The 15,504-nt window shown below is 38.3% G+C and overlaps 1 protein-coding gene across 1 annotated transcript in view; it reads right to left on the bottom strand.

Moving 5' to 3' along the window:
* Positions 1 to 3,303: 3,303 nt before the first annotated feature.
* The window catches only part of IQUB (IQ motif and ubiquitin domain containing), a 69,032-nt gene continuing 56,831 nt past the window's right edge, over positions 3,304 to 15,504 (bottom strand). Inside the window, exons 10-13 of the mRNA XM_080663755.1 lie at positions 13,777 to 13,953; positions 8,845 to 9,093; positions 7,470 to 7,655; positions 3,304 to 3,621 (exon numbers count right to left, since the gene is read on the bottom strand). Coding sequence (XP_080519881.1) covers positions 3,439 to 3,621; positions 7,470 to 7,655; positions 8,845 to 9,093; positions 13,777 to 13,953 — 795 coding nt within the window. The 3' untranslated portion in view covers positions 3,304 to 3,438. The remainder of the gene's footprint in view (positions 3,622 to 7,469; positions 7,656 to 8,844; positions 9,094 to 13,776; positions 13,954 to 15,504) is intronic.

Genomic DNA, 15,504 nt, shown 5'->3' on the forward strand with positions numbered 1-15,504 from the left:
CGGCCATGGGTTAGGTTGCTGCTGGGGCACTGTTAGCCCTGAATCTGCTTCACCTGCACCCTGGACCCAGAGAGGAAGGAGCTCGATTCTGGGGTGCGTCACCCAAGAACTGTCCTCTCGGCAATCCGGGACCCCTCAGGGGATGTTGGAGAGCCAGTTTCGGCCTGATCCCTGTAGGCCAGGCCGAGGGACCCCACTGGGTCTCTAGTAGTGAATATAAAATGTCATTGAAAAAAAACAAAAACAAATGGTGCTAGAACAACTGGATATCCATATTGATAAAAGAAACTGTAATCAATGCCTATCCTATATAATAAAACCCTAATATGCAAATCGACCAAACAGCAGAATGACCAGTCGCTATGACATGCACTGACCACCAGGGGGCAGATGCTCAAAGCAGGAGCTGCACCCTGGTGGTCAGTGTGCTCCCACAGGGGGAGCGCCACTCAGCCAGAAGCCAGGCTCACAGCTGGCGAGCACAGCGGCACAGGAGCCTCTCCCGCCTCTGCGGGAGCCTCTCCTACCTCCACAGCAGTGCTAAGGACCCCTCCAGGGATGTCTGACTGCCGGCTTGGGCCTGGAGAGTGGGCCTAAGCCAGCAGCCGGACATCCTCCCGAGTGGTCCTGGACTGCAAGAAGGTACAGACCAGGGTGAAGTGCACAAATGTCATGCACCGCACTGGGCCTCTAGTCTCACATAATATACAGAAATTAACTCAAGATGGATCAAGGGCCTAAATGTAAAGCTAAAACAACAATTACAAAAACATTGTTAACATAAAACAAATGGGGTTTTTGTTTAGCAAATAAGAATTCTTTATTCTTTATTCAAAAGCAACTTATTTTTTTCAACTCCAGGGTCTTTTCCTGGCCATTTGCTGCTGTGTATAATGGAAATTAGTTTCTTTCTTACAATGGGAGACCAAGTCCAGTTGGTTTTGTTCATATCAATTTAAAAATAGGTAAAAAGAATAGAGCTATCACAACACATAAAATTTTTTATTCTAATAACTAATATTTTTTAAACTTCACATTGTTACAAAATATTTATCCTATATAATAAAGAGGTAATATGCAAATTAACCATGACTCCAAAACACAAGATGGCTGCCCCCATGTGGTCAAAATGGCCACCCCCATGTGAACACAAGATGGCCAGCAGGGGAGGGCAGTTAGGGGCAATCAGGCCAGCAGGGGAGGCCAGTTAGGGGTGACCAGGCTGGCAAAGGAGGGAAGTTAGGGGTGACTGGGCCAGCAGGGGAGGGCAGTTGGGGGTGACCAGGCCTGCAGGGAAGGACAGTTAGGGGCAACGAAGCCTGCAGGGGAAGGCAGTTGTGGGTGACCAGGCTGGCAGGGGAGGGCAGTTAGGGGCAATCAGGCTGGTAGTGGAGCAGTTAGGCGTCAATCAGGCTGGCAGGGGAGTGGTTAGGGGGTGATCAGGCTGGCAGGCAGAAGCAGTTAGGGGCAATCAGGCAGGCAGGTAGGTGAGCAGTTGGGAGCCAGCAGTCCTGGATTGTGATAGGGATGTCCCAGATTGGAGAGGGTGCAGGCTGGGCTGTGGGACACACACACACCCACACCCACACCCCCATGCACAAATTTCGTGCACTGGGCCTCTAGTAAAATAATAAAGCCTAAAAGGTTTAAGACCACAAACAGTTAGTTCTCTGTTTCAAAGCCAAATCAATCTCCTGAAGTTTGAGAGAATTACTGACTTAATAAATTAGAAAAGAGGGAATTAGTGAGTTTTTGTCTTCCTAAAATTGCCCAGGTGCCTCTAATTTGGAAAAGATAAATGCAGGTAGGAAGACCATTGGAAGCTGCCAAACACAAGCATTAGCCGGAAGCCAAGCTGAGTGGGAGGAGAAACAAAGCAATCCATTTCCAGATAAAGCTCTTTTGAAATCCAGAAGATATTTTTCTAAGGAAGTCCCACCAAAAGTTTATAATAACCTCTTGAACACCTGTAAATTTCAGAGCTAAATATATCAGCAGTAGCTGTACGCACTTTATATACCTGGAACCTTCATCCCAGGAAAGCAGAATTCTGTCTCTTTTGAATAAAAGGAAACAGTGCCGAAACCGGTTTGGCTCAGTGGATAGAGCGTCGGCCTGCGGACTGAAGGGTCCCGGGTTCGATTCCGGTCAAGGGCATGTACCTTGGTTGCGGGCACATCCCCAGTGGGAGGTGTGCAGGAGGCAGCTGATCGATGTTTCTCTCTCATCAATGTTTCTAGCTCTCTATCCCTCTCCCTTCCTCTCTGTAAAATATCAATAAAATATATTTAAAAAAAAAAAAAAGGAAACAGTAAGGACAAGGGATGACTCTTGAGTCAAATTGGAATACAATGGCTTTTGGACAAATTCCCACAGTGCCATGTGACTATTCTACAGTTAATAACCGTGTAGGCCACTAAGAAAATGATCAGTCATTGGAGGGCAAACCAAATTCTGTGTGTATTCCATCAACATATTGCATATGAAATAATAAAGAAAATTGTGCTGTTGTAACACTTAAAGCAAGCAAACATTAATCCTTCTTTTAACAAACGTTTAACACTGCCTGTGCCCCATATATTTTACCTATACATTCTAATTTTCAGCAATCCTACAGCTGAAGCATTCCCAACATCACTATCGATAAGGAGACACAAAAAGATTTTAACTCTTTGTCTGTCGGTTTTCTTAAGTTTCTGAGAGAATAAATAGTAGTTTATTGAACACTGTGGCCCCAAGGCATAGTAGTCAGTCCATTTTAAACTAAAAAATATGTGTTAAATAAATTAGTAAATGAATGACGAGATATAGTTAGGTTGACCTTAAAAATACCTAGGATAAGCAGAAGCAGGGGAGTGAAGGCAGAATAAAAAAACAAACAGAAAATCCAGTCACCTCCCATTGCTTGTTACTGTTAAGGAAAGCAAAATTAAAAAGTAAATCACCTTAAACCTAGCTACAAAAGGAAGGCATTGCCACCCATAAGCTGAAGAAGTAAAGAGAAAGAATGAGTCCCAGAATTCAAAGAGTTGTAGAGCATGCAGCTGAATGCAGTCACTGACAACAGACCAAAAATCAGATGAGAGAAGCCAGGGGAATAAATACCGCAATCTTTGCCTTTCTTTCAGACCTCAGGTTTCCTGCTGATGGTTCCCACTGACCAACGCAACTAGAGGGCATTACATACTCGTTGATGTAGTGCACAATGATCAGCCTCCGAGGGCACAAAGCAGAGAGAGAGGAAGGGTGGAAGGCAGAGCTAAAGAGGCAAAGGAAGGATATCCAGCAAAAGCCACTTGTTTTACATTTCAATATACTTTTATTTGAAAAACAATTAAAATCAATTTAACACATTCTATTTCCATATGGTGTGACCTCTGTATTATTCTATTTGCAGTGGACAAAATGCTGATTATCAAACAAATACTCCTGGGTCTTCTAAGGACTGGGCAACTGGGGCTCTATAATCTTAGGTGTTGTGTCTTCCTGATATTTCTGTCTGATTTCATCTATTTCCGCATCATCAAGTATAAATGAAGCCAGGACTGGAATCTGTGAAAAGTAGTTCTTAGCCAGGATATGTTTGTGTTTGATCTTGTGAATGAACAAGGGTTCATATCCCTGAAAAAAAAAAAAAACAAATTCTATTAAATGGCACAGTTATATTTAGCCAAGTAAAAACATTTTCATGCCTCACTGCCTTTGCTTATCATTTCTCGGAGCCCAGTATAGGTTTTTCCCCACTTTGACCATTATCTTTCAGGGCTCAGCTCCTACGACCTTTAACCTGCCAGCCTGTCCTGACTCTCCCTTCTTTTCAACCAAGTGATGGCTACTACCTGTACCTTCTCTTACCACCTGTTTTTTGAGAGTAAAACATCCCCTCAGTAAAGATCCCTCCATAGTGTCAATCAAAAGTAAAGAGTCCTTGAGGATAGGAGCTAACCTCTGAGTCCAAACTAATCCTTCCTGCCTTCGTACTTGCAAACACTTTTACATATTTTCATTGTAATTTTAGGTCATTCTGCCTGAACTTCACTATATTCTTGAAAATCTCTCCCATGATAAAGAGAACTTGAGGGTTCAAACTGGGTCTTTCCCATAGCCGTGTCCCTAAGGTAAATACTTAATCGATATTTTTGAATGAATGCACTTGTGCCACCTTGGTTCTCTCTCTCTCTCTCTTTTAATAGATTTTTATTGATTTCAGAGAGGAAGGGAGAGAGGTAGAAACATCAATGATGAGAGAGAATCATTGATTGGCTGCCTCCTGCACATCCCACACTGGGGATCAAACCAGCTACCTGGGCATGTGCCCTGTCTGGGAATCGAACCATGACCTCCTGGTTCATACGTTGATGCTCAACCACTGAGCCATCCCACCCAGCTGGGCTTGGTTCTCTCTTTAAGTCTCTTTCACATTGATAAAATTACCAACTTGATTTTTTTTTCCAAGCTTGATCCTTCCCATATCTCCAGAGTTCAAAATAAAGATCACATTGGTGTTGCAACAATGTAAACTTCCTTTGGTCAACCCTTTTACTGCCTCAGATTCCCTCCTTATGAATCCCTGCAGTCTTTCTCCAGGACTCCTCGAGGGATGTCTGACTCCCTTCTCACAGTCCAGGACTGCTGGCTCCCAACTGCTCGCCTGCCTGCCTTCCTGATTGCCCCTAACCGCTTCTGCCCTCCAGCCTGATCACTCCCTAGCCACTCCCCTGCCATCCCGGTCGCTCCCAACTGCCCTCCCCTGCCAACCTGGTTGCCCCTAACTGCCCTCCCCTGCTTGCCTGGTTGCCCCCAACTGCCCTCCCCTGCTGGCCTGGTCACCCACAACTACCCTCCCCTGCCGGCCATCTTTCACCACATGGGGGCGGCCATCTTGTGAGAGGGTGTGAGGGTCCATTTGCATATTACCTCTTTATTATATAGGATACAATTAAAGAAATAATAAGCATCTCTTCAAGAATAATATTAAAAGGTAACCAATACCTATCATCCCCTTGTTATATTACTCCTTTTTATTAATGAGAAAACCAGAACACCAAGACATTAACAACCTTGCCCAACTTCTCTCAGCTCATGAGTGATAGAGCCTGAATTCAAAGTCAGGGTGCTCAGGTCCTCTATACCAAGTCCATGCTTTTAGGTAACCTTTATAAAAATGTATGAAGCAAAGGGGGAAGGCCTTACTGGCATTCATATTGTTAGTGACAGGAATGGGAAATACTGGGTCAGGTCTGTCGACTCTAAATCTACTGTTGTTCTACTTTGGCCAATGTGCACACCATGAGAAATTGATCTGCCTCATTTACAGTTTAGAGAAGAGAAGTTTTTTTCCATTCTTTTCCTATAACTTGTGTCATGATTTCAGGAAGTCAAGATTATTTTAACTTCTGAGTATTTTTTTTTAATTTACTGAGAAAGCAACTATCAATGCATTATGGAAAATCTGGAAATACTTTAACTTGCTGCAAGACAAGTTATTCTTTTTTTATTTGTTTTTGTTAATCCTTACCCGAGGATATTTTTTCCATTGATTCTTAGAGAGAGTGGAAGGGCTGGGGGCCGGGGGGTGAGAGACAGAGAGAGGAAAAAACATCGATGTGAGAGAGACACATCACTTGGTTGTCTCCTGCATGGGGCCCAACTGAGGGCCAGGGATCAAAACTGCAATACAGGTACGTGCCTTTGACCAGGCATCGAACCCATGACCCTTCAGTTGGTGGGTCAATGCTCTAACCACTGAGTAAACCACCAGAGAAACAAATTATTCTTTAACTAGGTTGAATATTAATACTCAAATGGTTACACCAGGCTGAATATTAATACCTTAAAAGATTACATCAGTCCAAAACTATCAAGAAGGTGATTTTTCTCTCGAGTTTGTCTGGTTGTAAACCTTAGCTCTATTTACAGAAATTCAGTAAGCTCGGCATCCTGAATGGGGATAGAACTTAATTTGATTCTGCAGTAATTTGATTAAATACACAAGGGGAGCTGTATGGATTAATTGAAGAAGCGGTGGAATATCAGCTTTGGGAATGCACTCCAATCCCACTACGGTGCTAGATGAAATGATTTTGCTAGTATTGGCTATGCTTCCAGTGATTAAGTAATTAGGAGGCAGCTTAGTTTACTAAATACAACACATAACACACCTTCAAAATTTCTTGCTGCTCTTTCTTTCAATAGCTAAAGTAAAATTTATTTTAGCCTGGCTTCTCCTGTAAAATTATTCAAAAAAAGCTAAAAATTTAACTAGTTTCTTCCCTTTATACCTTCCCTCTCCCCAATAAAAACACAGGCAGGGAATAGCACTATCCAAAATGACTTATATTTGAAGTAATTTCTTTAGTTTCTCTTAGCTGACATCTTACATGGAATTCAATACATCAATTTAATCAACAGAAGTCAGTAGCAGCAATAGGAGTCCTAGGCTTGCTTAGTGTAAATGAAGCTCTCTGGGAACTCATTAGGAACTCCTCAAAACCATTCATCAAAAAGCTTTAGAAATTACATCTTGTAAGTTACTGAACCTAAGTGGTATTTAATTTTTAAAGTGCTTTCTTCACTCCCCGTTAGTTGGAAGCAAATAAAAAAATGGGGCCTTGAAACTATACCCCATCAGTATGATGATTTCTATTTTGAGCACAAAATTATGAACAACATTTATTTGACAACTTAGTGTTCTTTTAAGTAGACTTGTGATGATTAATCAAAGGGCAGATTTTGAGTTCTATAATATCTATCTAATGGTAATATTCATCTATTCACTCAACAAATACCTATTAAACGCCTAATCTGTGATAGGCAATGCGGTAGGTATTAGAGATACAGACACAAATAAGCTAAACAAAATATCTGCCCTTGTGGAGAGATTTTGCTTGAACTTGCTATTATTAGATGGGAGTAGTATCATGTATGGGTACTTGTACAAACCTTCGGGTCTTTTATTCTCACCTTTCATTCTATTTTATTCTCGCCTTAGCTTCCTTTTAATTTTAATCTCTGTCACACATACCATCCACCCACATATTCTGTTATCAAATGGGTTCTCTGTTTCTTAACTCAATGGAAGTATTTAAATTATGCATGGAATAGGGGTTGTTTTTTTTAATTCTCACACGAGGATATTTTTTCCATTATTATTTTTTTTTTTATTTATTTTTTTTTTAGGGAGAGTGGAAGGAAAGGTGGAGGGAGAGAGAAACATTGACGTGAGAGAGACATATTGATTGGTTGCTTCCCACTCTCACCCAGACCAGGGCTGGAGATCGAACCTGAAACTGAGGTATACACCCTTGATGGGGAATCAAAGATCCAAGACTCTTCAGTCTGATAGCCTATTCTCTAATCACTGAACTAAACCAGCCAAGGCATCCATAGGATGTTGTAATACAGTCAAGTTATCTCTAATAATTCCAATGATTATATTAACGTTCCCCAGTAAAATTCAACTTTCTTACCTCTTCAATACTTGCTAGCTTGAGATGAGCAGCAGCTTCGTCTTTGGTAAGGAGAATGCAGTTCCAAGGGGACCACTCCAAGGCCTTGTCCCACCTGACCAGGACCAGATCGTTGAGGTCATTCCAGGCACTGAGTGCTGACTGGGACGCCCAGATGTTCTCTACCAGGTACTGAATATCTTGCAGCTGCATGTCAACATAAGTTTGAAAAATGTTTTCTTATAAACATAAAAATTACTTACTATTATTATATTACTTAAGGAAATAATTAAATTATATTGAGTATATTTTTGAAAAAGAAATACTATTAGTGAGGTTTTCAGGGGCATATTGCTCCTTATTTTTCACTAAATATTTGTTCATTCTGACCAAATTAGGTTATCAGTCTCACATTCATGACTGTACCTTCGACCTAGACCAAGTTATATATATTCCTTCCAATATGCTAATTTTACCTTACATTTACACTGAGTGGCCAGATTATTATGATCTCTGAATGCATAATAATCTGGCCACTCAGTGTATATCCTATATAATAAAAGGCTAATATGCAAATTGTCCCCTCGACCAGGAGTTCGACCAGCAGGCAGGCTGGCCAACCGCCCATGTCCCCGCCCCCTGGCCAGGCTGGCTGGACCCCACCCATGCACAAATTCATGCACCAGGCCTCTAATATATATATACTGAATGGCCAGATTATTATGCTTTCAGAGATCATAATAATCTGGCCACTCAGTGTATATGGTAAATATTTTTCAAAATATATGAGTAACTATCATCTTGTCCTCAGGGTTACTGTCTGTCATTTTATTCCCATTTTACAAATGAGGAAATTAAAATTTAAAAAAGCAATTTTCTTAGTGTTGTTAAAAAGATATTTTTTTGTATTAATGAGAAAAGAGAGAAGGGGAAAATAAAATAACTTTAAAAACATTTTTTAGCCCTAACCGGTTTGGCTCAGTGGATAGAGCGTCGGCCTGTGGACTGAAGGGTCCCGGGTTCGATTCCGGTCAAGGGCATGTACCTGGGTTGCGGGCACATCCCCAGTAGGGGGCGTGCAGGAGGCAGCTGATCGATGTCTCTCTCTCATCGATGTTTCTAACTCTCTATCCCTCTCTCTTCCTCTCTGTAAAAAATCAATAAAATATATTTTTTAAAAAAAACCATTTTTTAATTTAAACCATATTAGCTAAAACTCTTGAATCAACTTTTTATCAAGAAGTATATATATATAAATGTAGAATTGACAGAAGAGCAAACTTCAGAAAGTATAAGCATAGGAGGTAAAATCCATTATTTTTAAAAGTTTAGATGGAAAAGCAGGAATCTTGTCTGTAAACTTTCATCTATGATTGGCAACTCTCACTGATCATACCTGTATCAGGAAAGCAATTTTAGAATCATCTTCATAATTAACTTCTGAATAGTAGAGTCGCTGAAGTAAATATTTGTACTTCAAAAATGATTCCCGTTGTCGAGTCTCATTGTCAAGGCTAATACAGTTACGACACCGGTATACGCGGTGTGCGGTGGATGATATAGCGAACTCCGTAGACGGTAAGTAGAGCTGGCAACTGTGGCAAAAGTAAATCTTCTTATAAAATTTCAGTGGGTCTTGAGGGACCTAAATAGTAAAAATATATACATATATTTATATTTATACAGAGAGAGGGAGAAAGCTGTAAATAAAAGCCAGGTCAAATACCACCCAACAGAAGCACGGAGGGCTAACATCTTAGAAAGAGATAAAAAGTTGGTTAATTTTTTAAAAAATATGTTTTTCTTGATTTCAGAGAGAGAAAGGGAGGAGGGAGAGAGTGTTTCAGAATTTACCAGGTGACCAGAAAATACAGAAGGAGTACTGGAGATTCAGGACAAACCTTTTATTTAAAGCAGCGCTGCTGGCTCAGGGGATTCGAAGAACCAAAGCCTGAACAGCTTATACAATGAGATTACTCCTTATATATATTTCTAAATTCTTTGTTTCCTTACTTCTGGGCTTTCACAGCCCCTCCTGAGTCAGTTGGAATGGGGAAGTAAGATTATAGCTAAAGGCCTGGCCTGGGTGGTGCTAGTGACCTCCCTTCTAGCTAAACTGTTAAATTCTTGGTTTGTGGCCCTTGTAAACTGGGAGTATTTAGTAAAGCAGATTATTGCCTAAGGAAGGAGCAGTGACTTAATTATAGGCTGACAAGAACGCACTAGGACACCAGTCACTGGCACAGATTCAGATTGCTAGCTCCCCCTATATTCCTCCTCAAGAGAGAGAGAAACATGATCGGCAGCCTCCTGCACACTCCCTACTGGGGATGGAGCCCACAGGCCAGGGACGTGCCCTGTCCTGACCAGGAGTTGAACCAGCGATCTTCTGGTGCATAGGCCAAAGCTCAACAAACTGAGCCACACCAGCTGGGCAAAAGTTGGTTAATTTTTAAAGTCACACTTTCCCTTTAACTTCGTATTCTATACAAAATTTAAACTTCAAGCAGTATTTATCTTGCCAAAATATTAAAAATCTGTATTATTCATTAATCCTTGGATAGATGTAGTAAAATCACATAGAAAATTAATTGACTGAAAGAAAATTAGTAAGTCAAGACTTTGGGTTGCAAAACAGTAAGAAAGCCTTCCAAGTGCTTTGGCACTTATTTTTAAGGAGAATTTAGAGTTTTGGTGTTATGCTACACTAATTAATCTTACAGGCAACTAGATTAACATATAAGTAAAAGCCCACTAAACCAATTGTTCTTATTCATTCAGCTTAACAATAAATTTGGATAGGCTCAATGATCAATTTTCAAAATTTGAAACTCTGTATCATATGGTAGTTCTATTTTTATTTTTTTGAGAAAAGTCCATACTGTTTTCCATAATGTTGGTACCAGTTTACATGTCCAGCAAAAGTGCACAATAATTCCCTTTTCTCTATATCCTTGTCAAAACTTATCTTTTGTCTTTATCACTTTGCAGTTTTGATTTGCATTTCCCTGATGACTGAGCACTTTTCATGTACATGGTGGTCATTTCTCTACTCTTCGGGAAATGACTCTTAAGGTCCTTTGCTCATTTCAAAGCGGGTTAAAATTGTTTTGCTACTGAGTTGTAAAAGCTCCCTTTGGTTGCGGGGGGAGGGATGGGATACTAACCAGATACATGGTTTGCAAATATTTTCTCCTATTTCATAGGTTGCCTTTCACTTTGTTGACTGTTTCTTTTACTGTACTTTTTAGTTTGATGCAATCTCATTTGTCTGATTTTGCTTTCATTGCCTTTGCTTTTGGTGTCATGACTAAAAAATCATTGCCAAAACAATGTCAAAAAACATTTTCCCTGTTTCCTTCCAGTAGATTTAGTTTCAGGTCCTACATTTAAGTCATTAATCCATTTTGAGTTGATTTTTGTATGTGGAGGGATATAAGAATCTAATTTCATTTTTTTTTGTATGTGGTTATCTAGTTTTCTCAATCTCATTTATTGAAGAGACTATGTTTTCTCTATTGTGTTCTTGGCTTCTATGTCAAATATTAGTAGACCTTATATGTGTAGGTTTTTTTCTGGCTAGTCTGTATCATTGATCTATATGTCTCTTTTTAAGGCAATACCATACTGTTTTAATTATTATAGCTTTTAAATATAGTTTTAAATCAGAAAGCATCATGCCTCCAATTTTGTTCTTCTTTCTCAAGATTGTTTTGGCTACTAAGAATCTTTTCTGTGAAAAATGCCATTGGAATTTTGAAAGGGATTGCACTAAACCTGTAGGTCAGTTTGGGTAGTACAGACATTTTAACAATATTAATTCTTCCAAAAAGATTTAGTAATACAAAACAAACACCAAAGCATGATCCATTTTAAAAATGGATAAATTCAACTTCATCAAAAACAAACACTTATGCTCTGTTAAAGATATTATATAGAGAATAAAAAGCCATGCCACAAACTAAAAGGAGGTATTTACAAATCATATATCTTACAAATGGCTTGTATGTGAAATATACAAAGAATTTTCATAATTCAATAAATAAGAAAATAAATAGTCCAACTAAAAAAAAAAGGTGGGGGTAATAGCACAAGATATATGCAAACAGTTCACCAAAGAGATATATGTATGGGGAAAAAATTAGTCATTAGGAAAATGGAGATTAAAAAAATAACGAGATACTACTTCACATTAGAATAAAATTAAAATTAAACTTGACAATACCAAGTAGTGACAAAGAGGCAGAACAACTGGAACTCTCAGACACTGAGATGGGAATACAATATTGTACAGCCAGTTTAGAAAAAATGCTTGTCAGTGTCTTATAAAAGTACATATGCATTTGCCATATGATTCAAAAAATCTCACTTCCTAGGCATTTAACCCCAAACAATTAATTTACACAAAAATTCATAATCAAGTGTTTGTATTGACTTTATTCACAAAACTCTAAACAACTCAGTGTTCTACAACTGTGAGTAGATAAACTCTGGTACAGCCAGACAATAAAAATACAAACTACTGACATACTAAAAACCATAGGTGAATTTCAAATGCAATATGCTAAATAAAGGAAGCCAATCTCAAAAGACTACATGTTGTTTCACTTATATGACATTCTGGGTTAGGTAAAACCATAAAAACAAAAGGTTACCAAAGGTTAGGGGGCCAAGGAAAAGGTTGACTACAAGGTAGCAGCATGAGGGAATTTGGGAAGGTAATAAGACTTCTTTAATCTTGACTGTGCTATTGGTTATATGACTCTCTGAGTTTGTCAAAACTCACCAAAAAGAGTGAATTTTACCAAAGGTAACTTACAAAGTGAATAAAATGGTATAATGTTATGTGAATGTATAGAATATAAAGTTTTATTATGTTACTACAAACATATAAAAACTAATTAAGTCTATAGAAAAGGCTAGAGGTTAGCCTAACCAGTAGTCGGCAAACTCATTAGTCATCAGAGCCAAATATCAATAGTACAACAATTGAAATTTCTTTTAAGAGCTAAATTTTTTAAAGTTAAACTTCTAATGCCTCTTCTTCAAAATAGACTTGCCCAGGCCGTGGCATTTTGTGGAAGAGCCACACTCAAGGGGCCAAAGAGCCGCATGTGGCTCGCAAGCCGCAGTTTGCCAACCACGGGCCTAGACCAGTGGTCGGAAATCCACGGCTCGCGAGCCACATGCGGCTCTTTGGCCCCTTGAGTGTGGCTCTTCCACAAAATACCACATTCGGGCGCACACATACAGTGCGATTGAAACTTCGTGGCCCATGCGCAGAAGTTGGTTTTCGGCCTGGGAGAGTCTATTTTGAAGAAGTGGCGTTAGAACACTCAAGGGACCAAAGAGCCGCATGTGGCTCGCGAGCCGCGGTTTGCCGACCACTGGCCTAGACAAATGAAACATTGATTTAAATTAAAAATAATAAAATGGGAAACTTTTCTCTTGAATTTTTGTTATATTTCAATATTCTCTTCCAATACAATTAAATTTTAAACATTCATTTAAAAATAAAAAATATAAAAATTAGATAATTTTCATTTTTATAAAAGTTTTTATTAACTATTAAGATATTTGTTTGTCAAAAAGCAAAACAGATATTCAGTCAGCTTCTTAAGTAAAATTACAACTCTACAAATAATCATTGTAATAAAACACTATTTAGAATTCTTTAGTAAACTACCCCTAAAAATATTTTAAACAGTTTTGTACAGTAAGAAAGCAATAAGGCATTTATCTTAGCTTCAGAAAGCAAAAACCCTACTGAAACCTAAACATGTTGGAGTTGGAGAGGACAGTTTAATTCAAACACATGTTACAGGATAGCTACATGGAGCTGTCCAATAATAATTATAACTATGTGATTAGTATTCTAAGGGAACACAAACTAGGTGCATGTAGAATCTCAGAGATGCAGGATCTCTAAGGCCTCATGAAGGAGGGACATGTGAATTGAGACTTAGGAAATGAATTAGGACTTGGCTGGGTGAAGGAGGCAGATAGCATTCCAGGTAGAAGCAACAGTACGTGCAAAAGCATGAAGGTGTGAGAGGTGACGATACATTCAACATAGTGCAATATTTAACTAGGAATTTGGTTCAGATATTAGGGAAGAACTCAAGGTTGGAAATACAGACACAGAAGTTAAATGAATATGTTTAATTCATCAACACAAAAAAATAATCATTCAAAAGAGATTTCACAATAAGATGGTCTTCCACATGGATCCCAAGTAAAGTGTTAAAGCAAACTTTGAATAGTCTTCCATTTACTATATATCACATCTTAGAATTTTGAGAAAGCAATACAGGAAAAAATTGAGTACCTTAAGGTGTCTTGCAACTTCTGCATTAAACAAAGGTGTTTTGATGTAATGAAAAAACAATGTTGCAATTCTTTTTCTGAGCCCTTCAAGGTTATCATTTTTGACTCCTCTCATCATAAGGTCAACTTCTCTGTCAATCAATTCTAGAATATCCTGAGTCAATTTACATTCATGTTCCTATTTAAGACACAAAAATATTCAGTATAGAATTTTAAGAATCAGTTAATTTTTGAAATTACCACGCAAAGAAACTAAATGAGACTCCAGAAAAAGTGAAACATCACTGATAACAATATAAACTGGCAAGACTAATTTGGGGGGAAAATTGGTATTATCTAGTAGAGTTTAAGATATGCACAATCTACAACCCATCAATTCTGCTCGTAAGTGCTTTAGAGAAATGTGCATATGAAGTCATTGCGCACAGTGACCCCAAAGTAGAAAACAACCAAAGAGCCATAAATAAGTTAATTACGTAAATAATTGATGGCTTATTCATATACCAGAATATTATCTAATGTAAGGAAATAACTGGATTACAGCTATATACAATAACAACTTTCAGTCTTACAAATTAATGTTGAGCAAAAGAATCAAGGCACAAAATAGTACATATAGTATCATTCCATTTAAATATTATACAAAAATAAGCAACACTAACCATATTTTTTTAGAAAACTACACAGAAGTGGTAAAATAAAGAAAAAAAATCGAAGAAATTACCACCATGAAAGTCAGTAAGGTAGTACTGCTAGTTGATAGGAGGGTGAACTGCCATTATGAAGAGAAAGTGGGACACCAGCAATGTCGGTTCTATCCTGTTTTGGATCCAGAGGGTGGTTACATGATTGATGGCTTTATATTCGTCAGACTGCACATATATATCTTACACATTTGTCTGCATGCTAATATAATTCACAATAATTTTTAATAAAGTAATAGAAATGAGTGTGGTTGAATAAGAAAGCCCTAGGTAAAAGTTAAGTGATTAAGGTAGAAGGATTGATAACTAATCAAATAGAAGTTGCTCCAACTGCCCCACAGAGGATCATGAGAAATGAGTGAGCCAGAAGGTAAAATCAGTTACTAATTCTCTTCTGTACTTTTTAATACATACTTGGCATAGTTAATACATGAGTCTACATCAGTGGTCTCTAAGCCTGAAGGCACATTAGAAGGACCTGGGGGAGGGTTTAAAAGATGTTAAACATTGCTTTCACACTTGAGGATCTAATTTAACTGCCTTGAAATGGAGTCTAGATATTATTTTTAATCATTCTCATATCCTCTTTCTTTCTTTCTCTGTGTGTGTGTGTGTGTGTGTGTGTGTGTGTCTGTGTGTGTGTGTCTGTCTGTCTGTATACCACTCTCTCTTTTTCAAGCTCTCCAGATGATTCTAATGTGTACTCAGGTTTAAGATTCACTGGTCTGAATTAGCAATTGTCATCAAAATAATACCTATTATTTATTGAGGGCTTTCTATTTGTAAGTACTGAGACATACAGATTATATTTTTATTTTATATATTTATATATACATATGTATGCACAAACATAGATATATTTATATCCTTAAAGCAACTAATTTTACAAATTAATTGAAAATGATTTTCAGAAATATTAAATAACTTATCTAAGGTTGCACAGCCATAAATGAATAAGAGCCAGAATTTGAATTGTTCTTGAAGGCCTCAATCGTCCATCGTAATATCCTATATAATAAAACCCT

Source organism: Plecotus auritus (assembly GCF_963455305.1).
Source record: "Plecotus auritus genome assembly, chromosome: 4".
NCBI lineage: Eukaryota > Metazoa > Chordata > Mammalia > Chiroptera > Vespertilionidae > Plecotus > Plecotus auritus.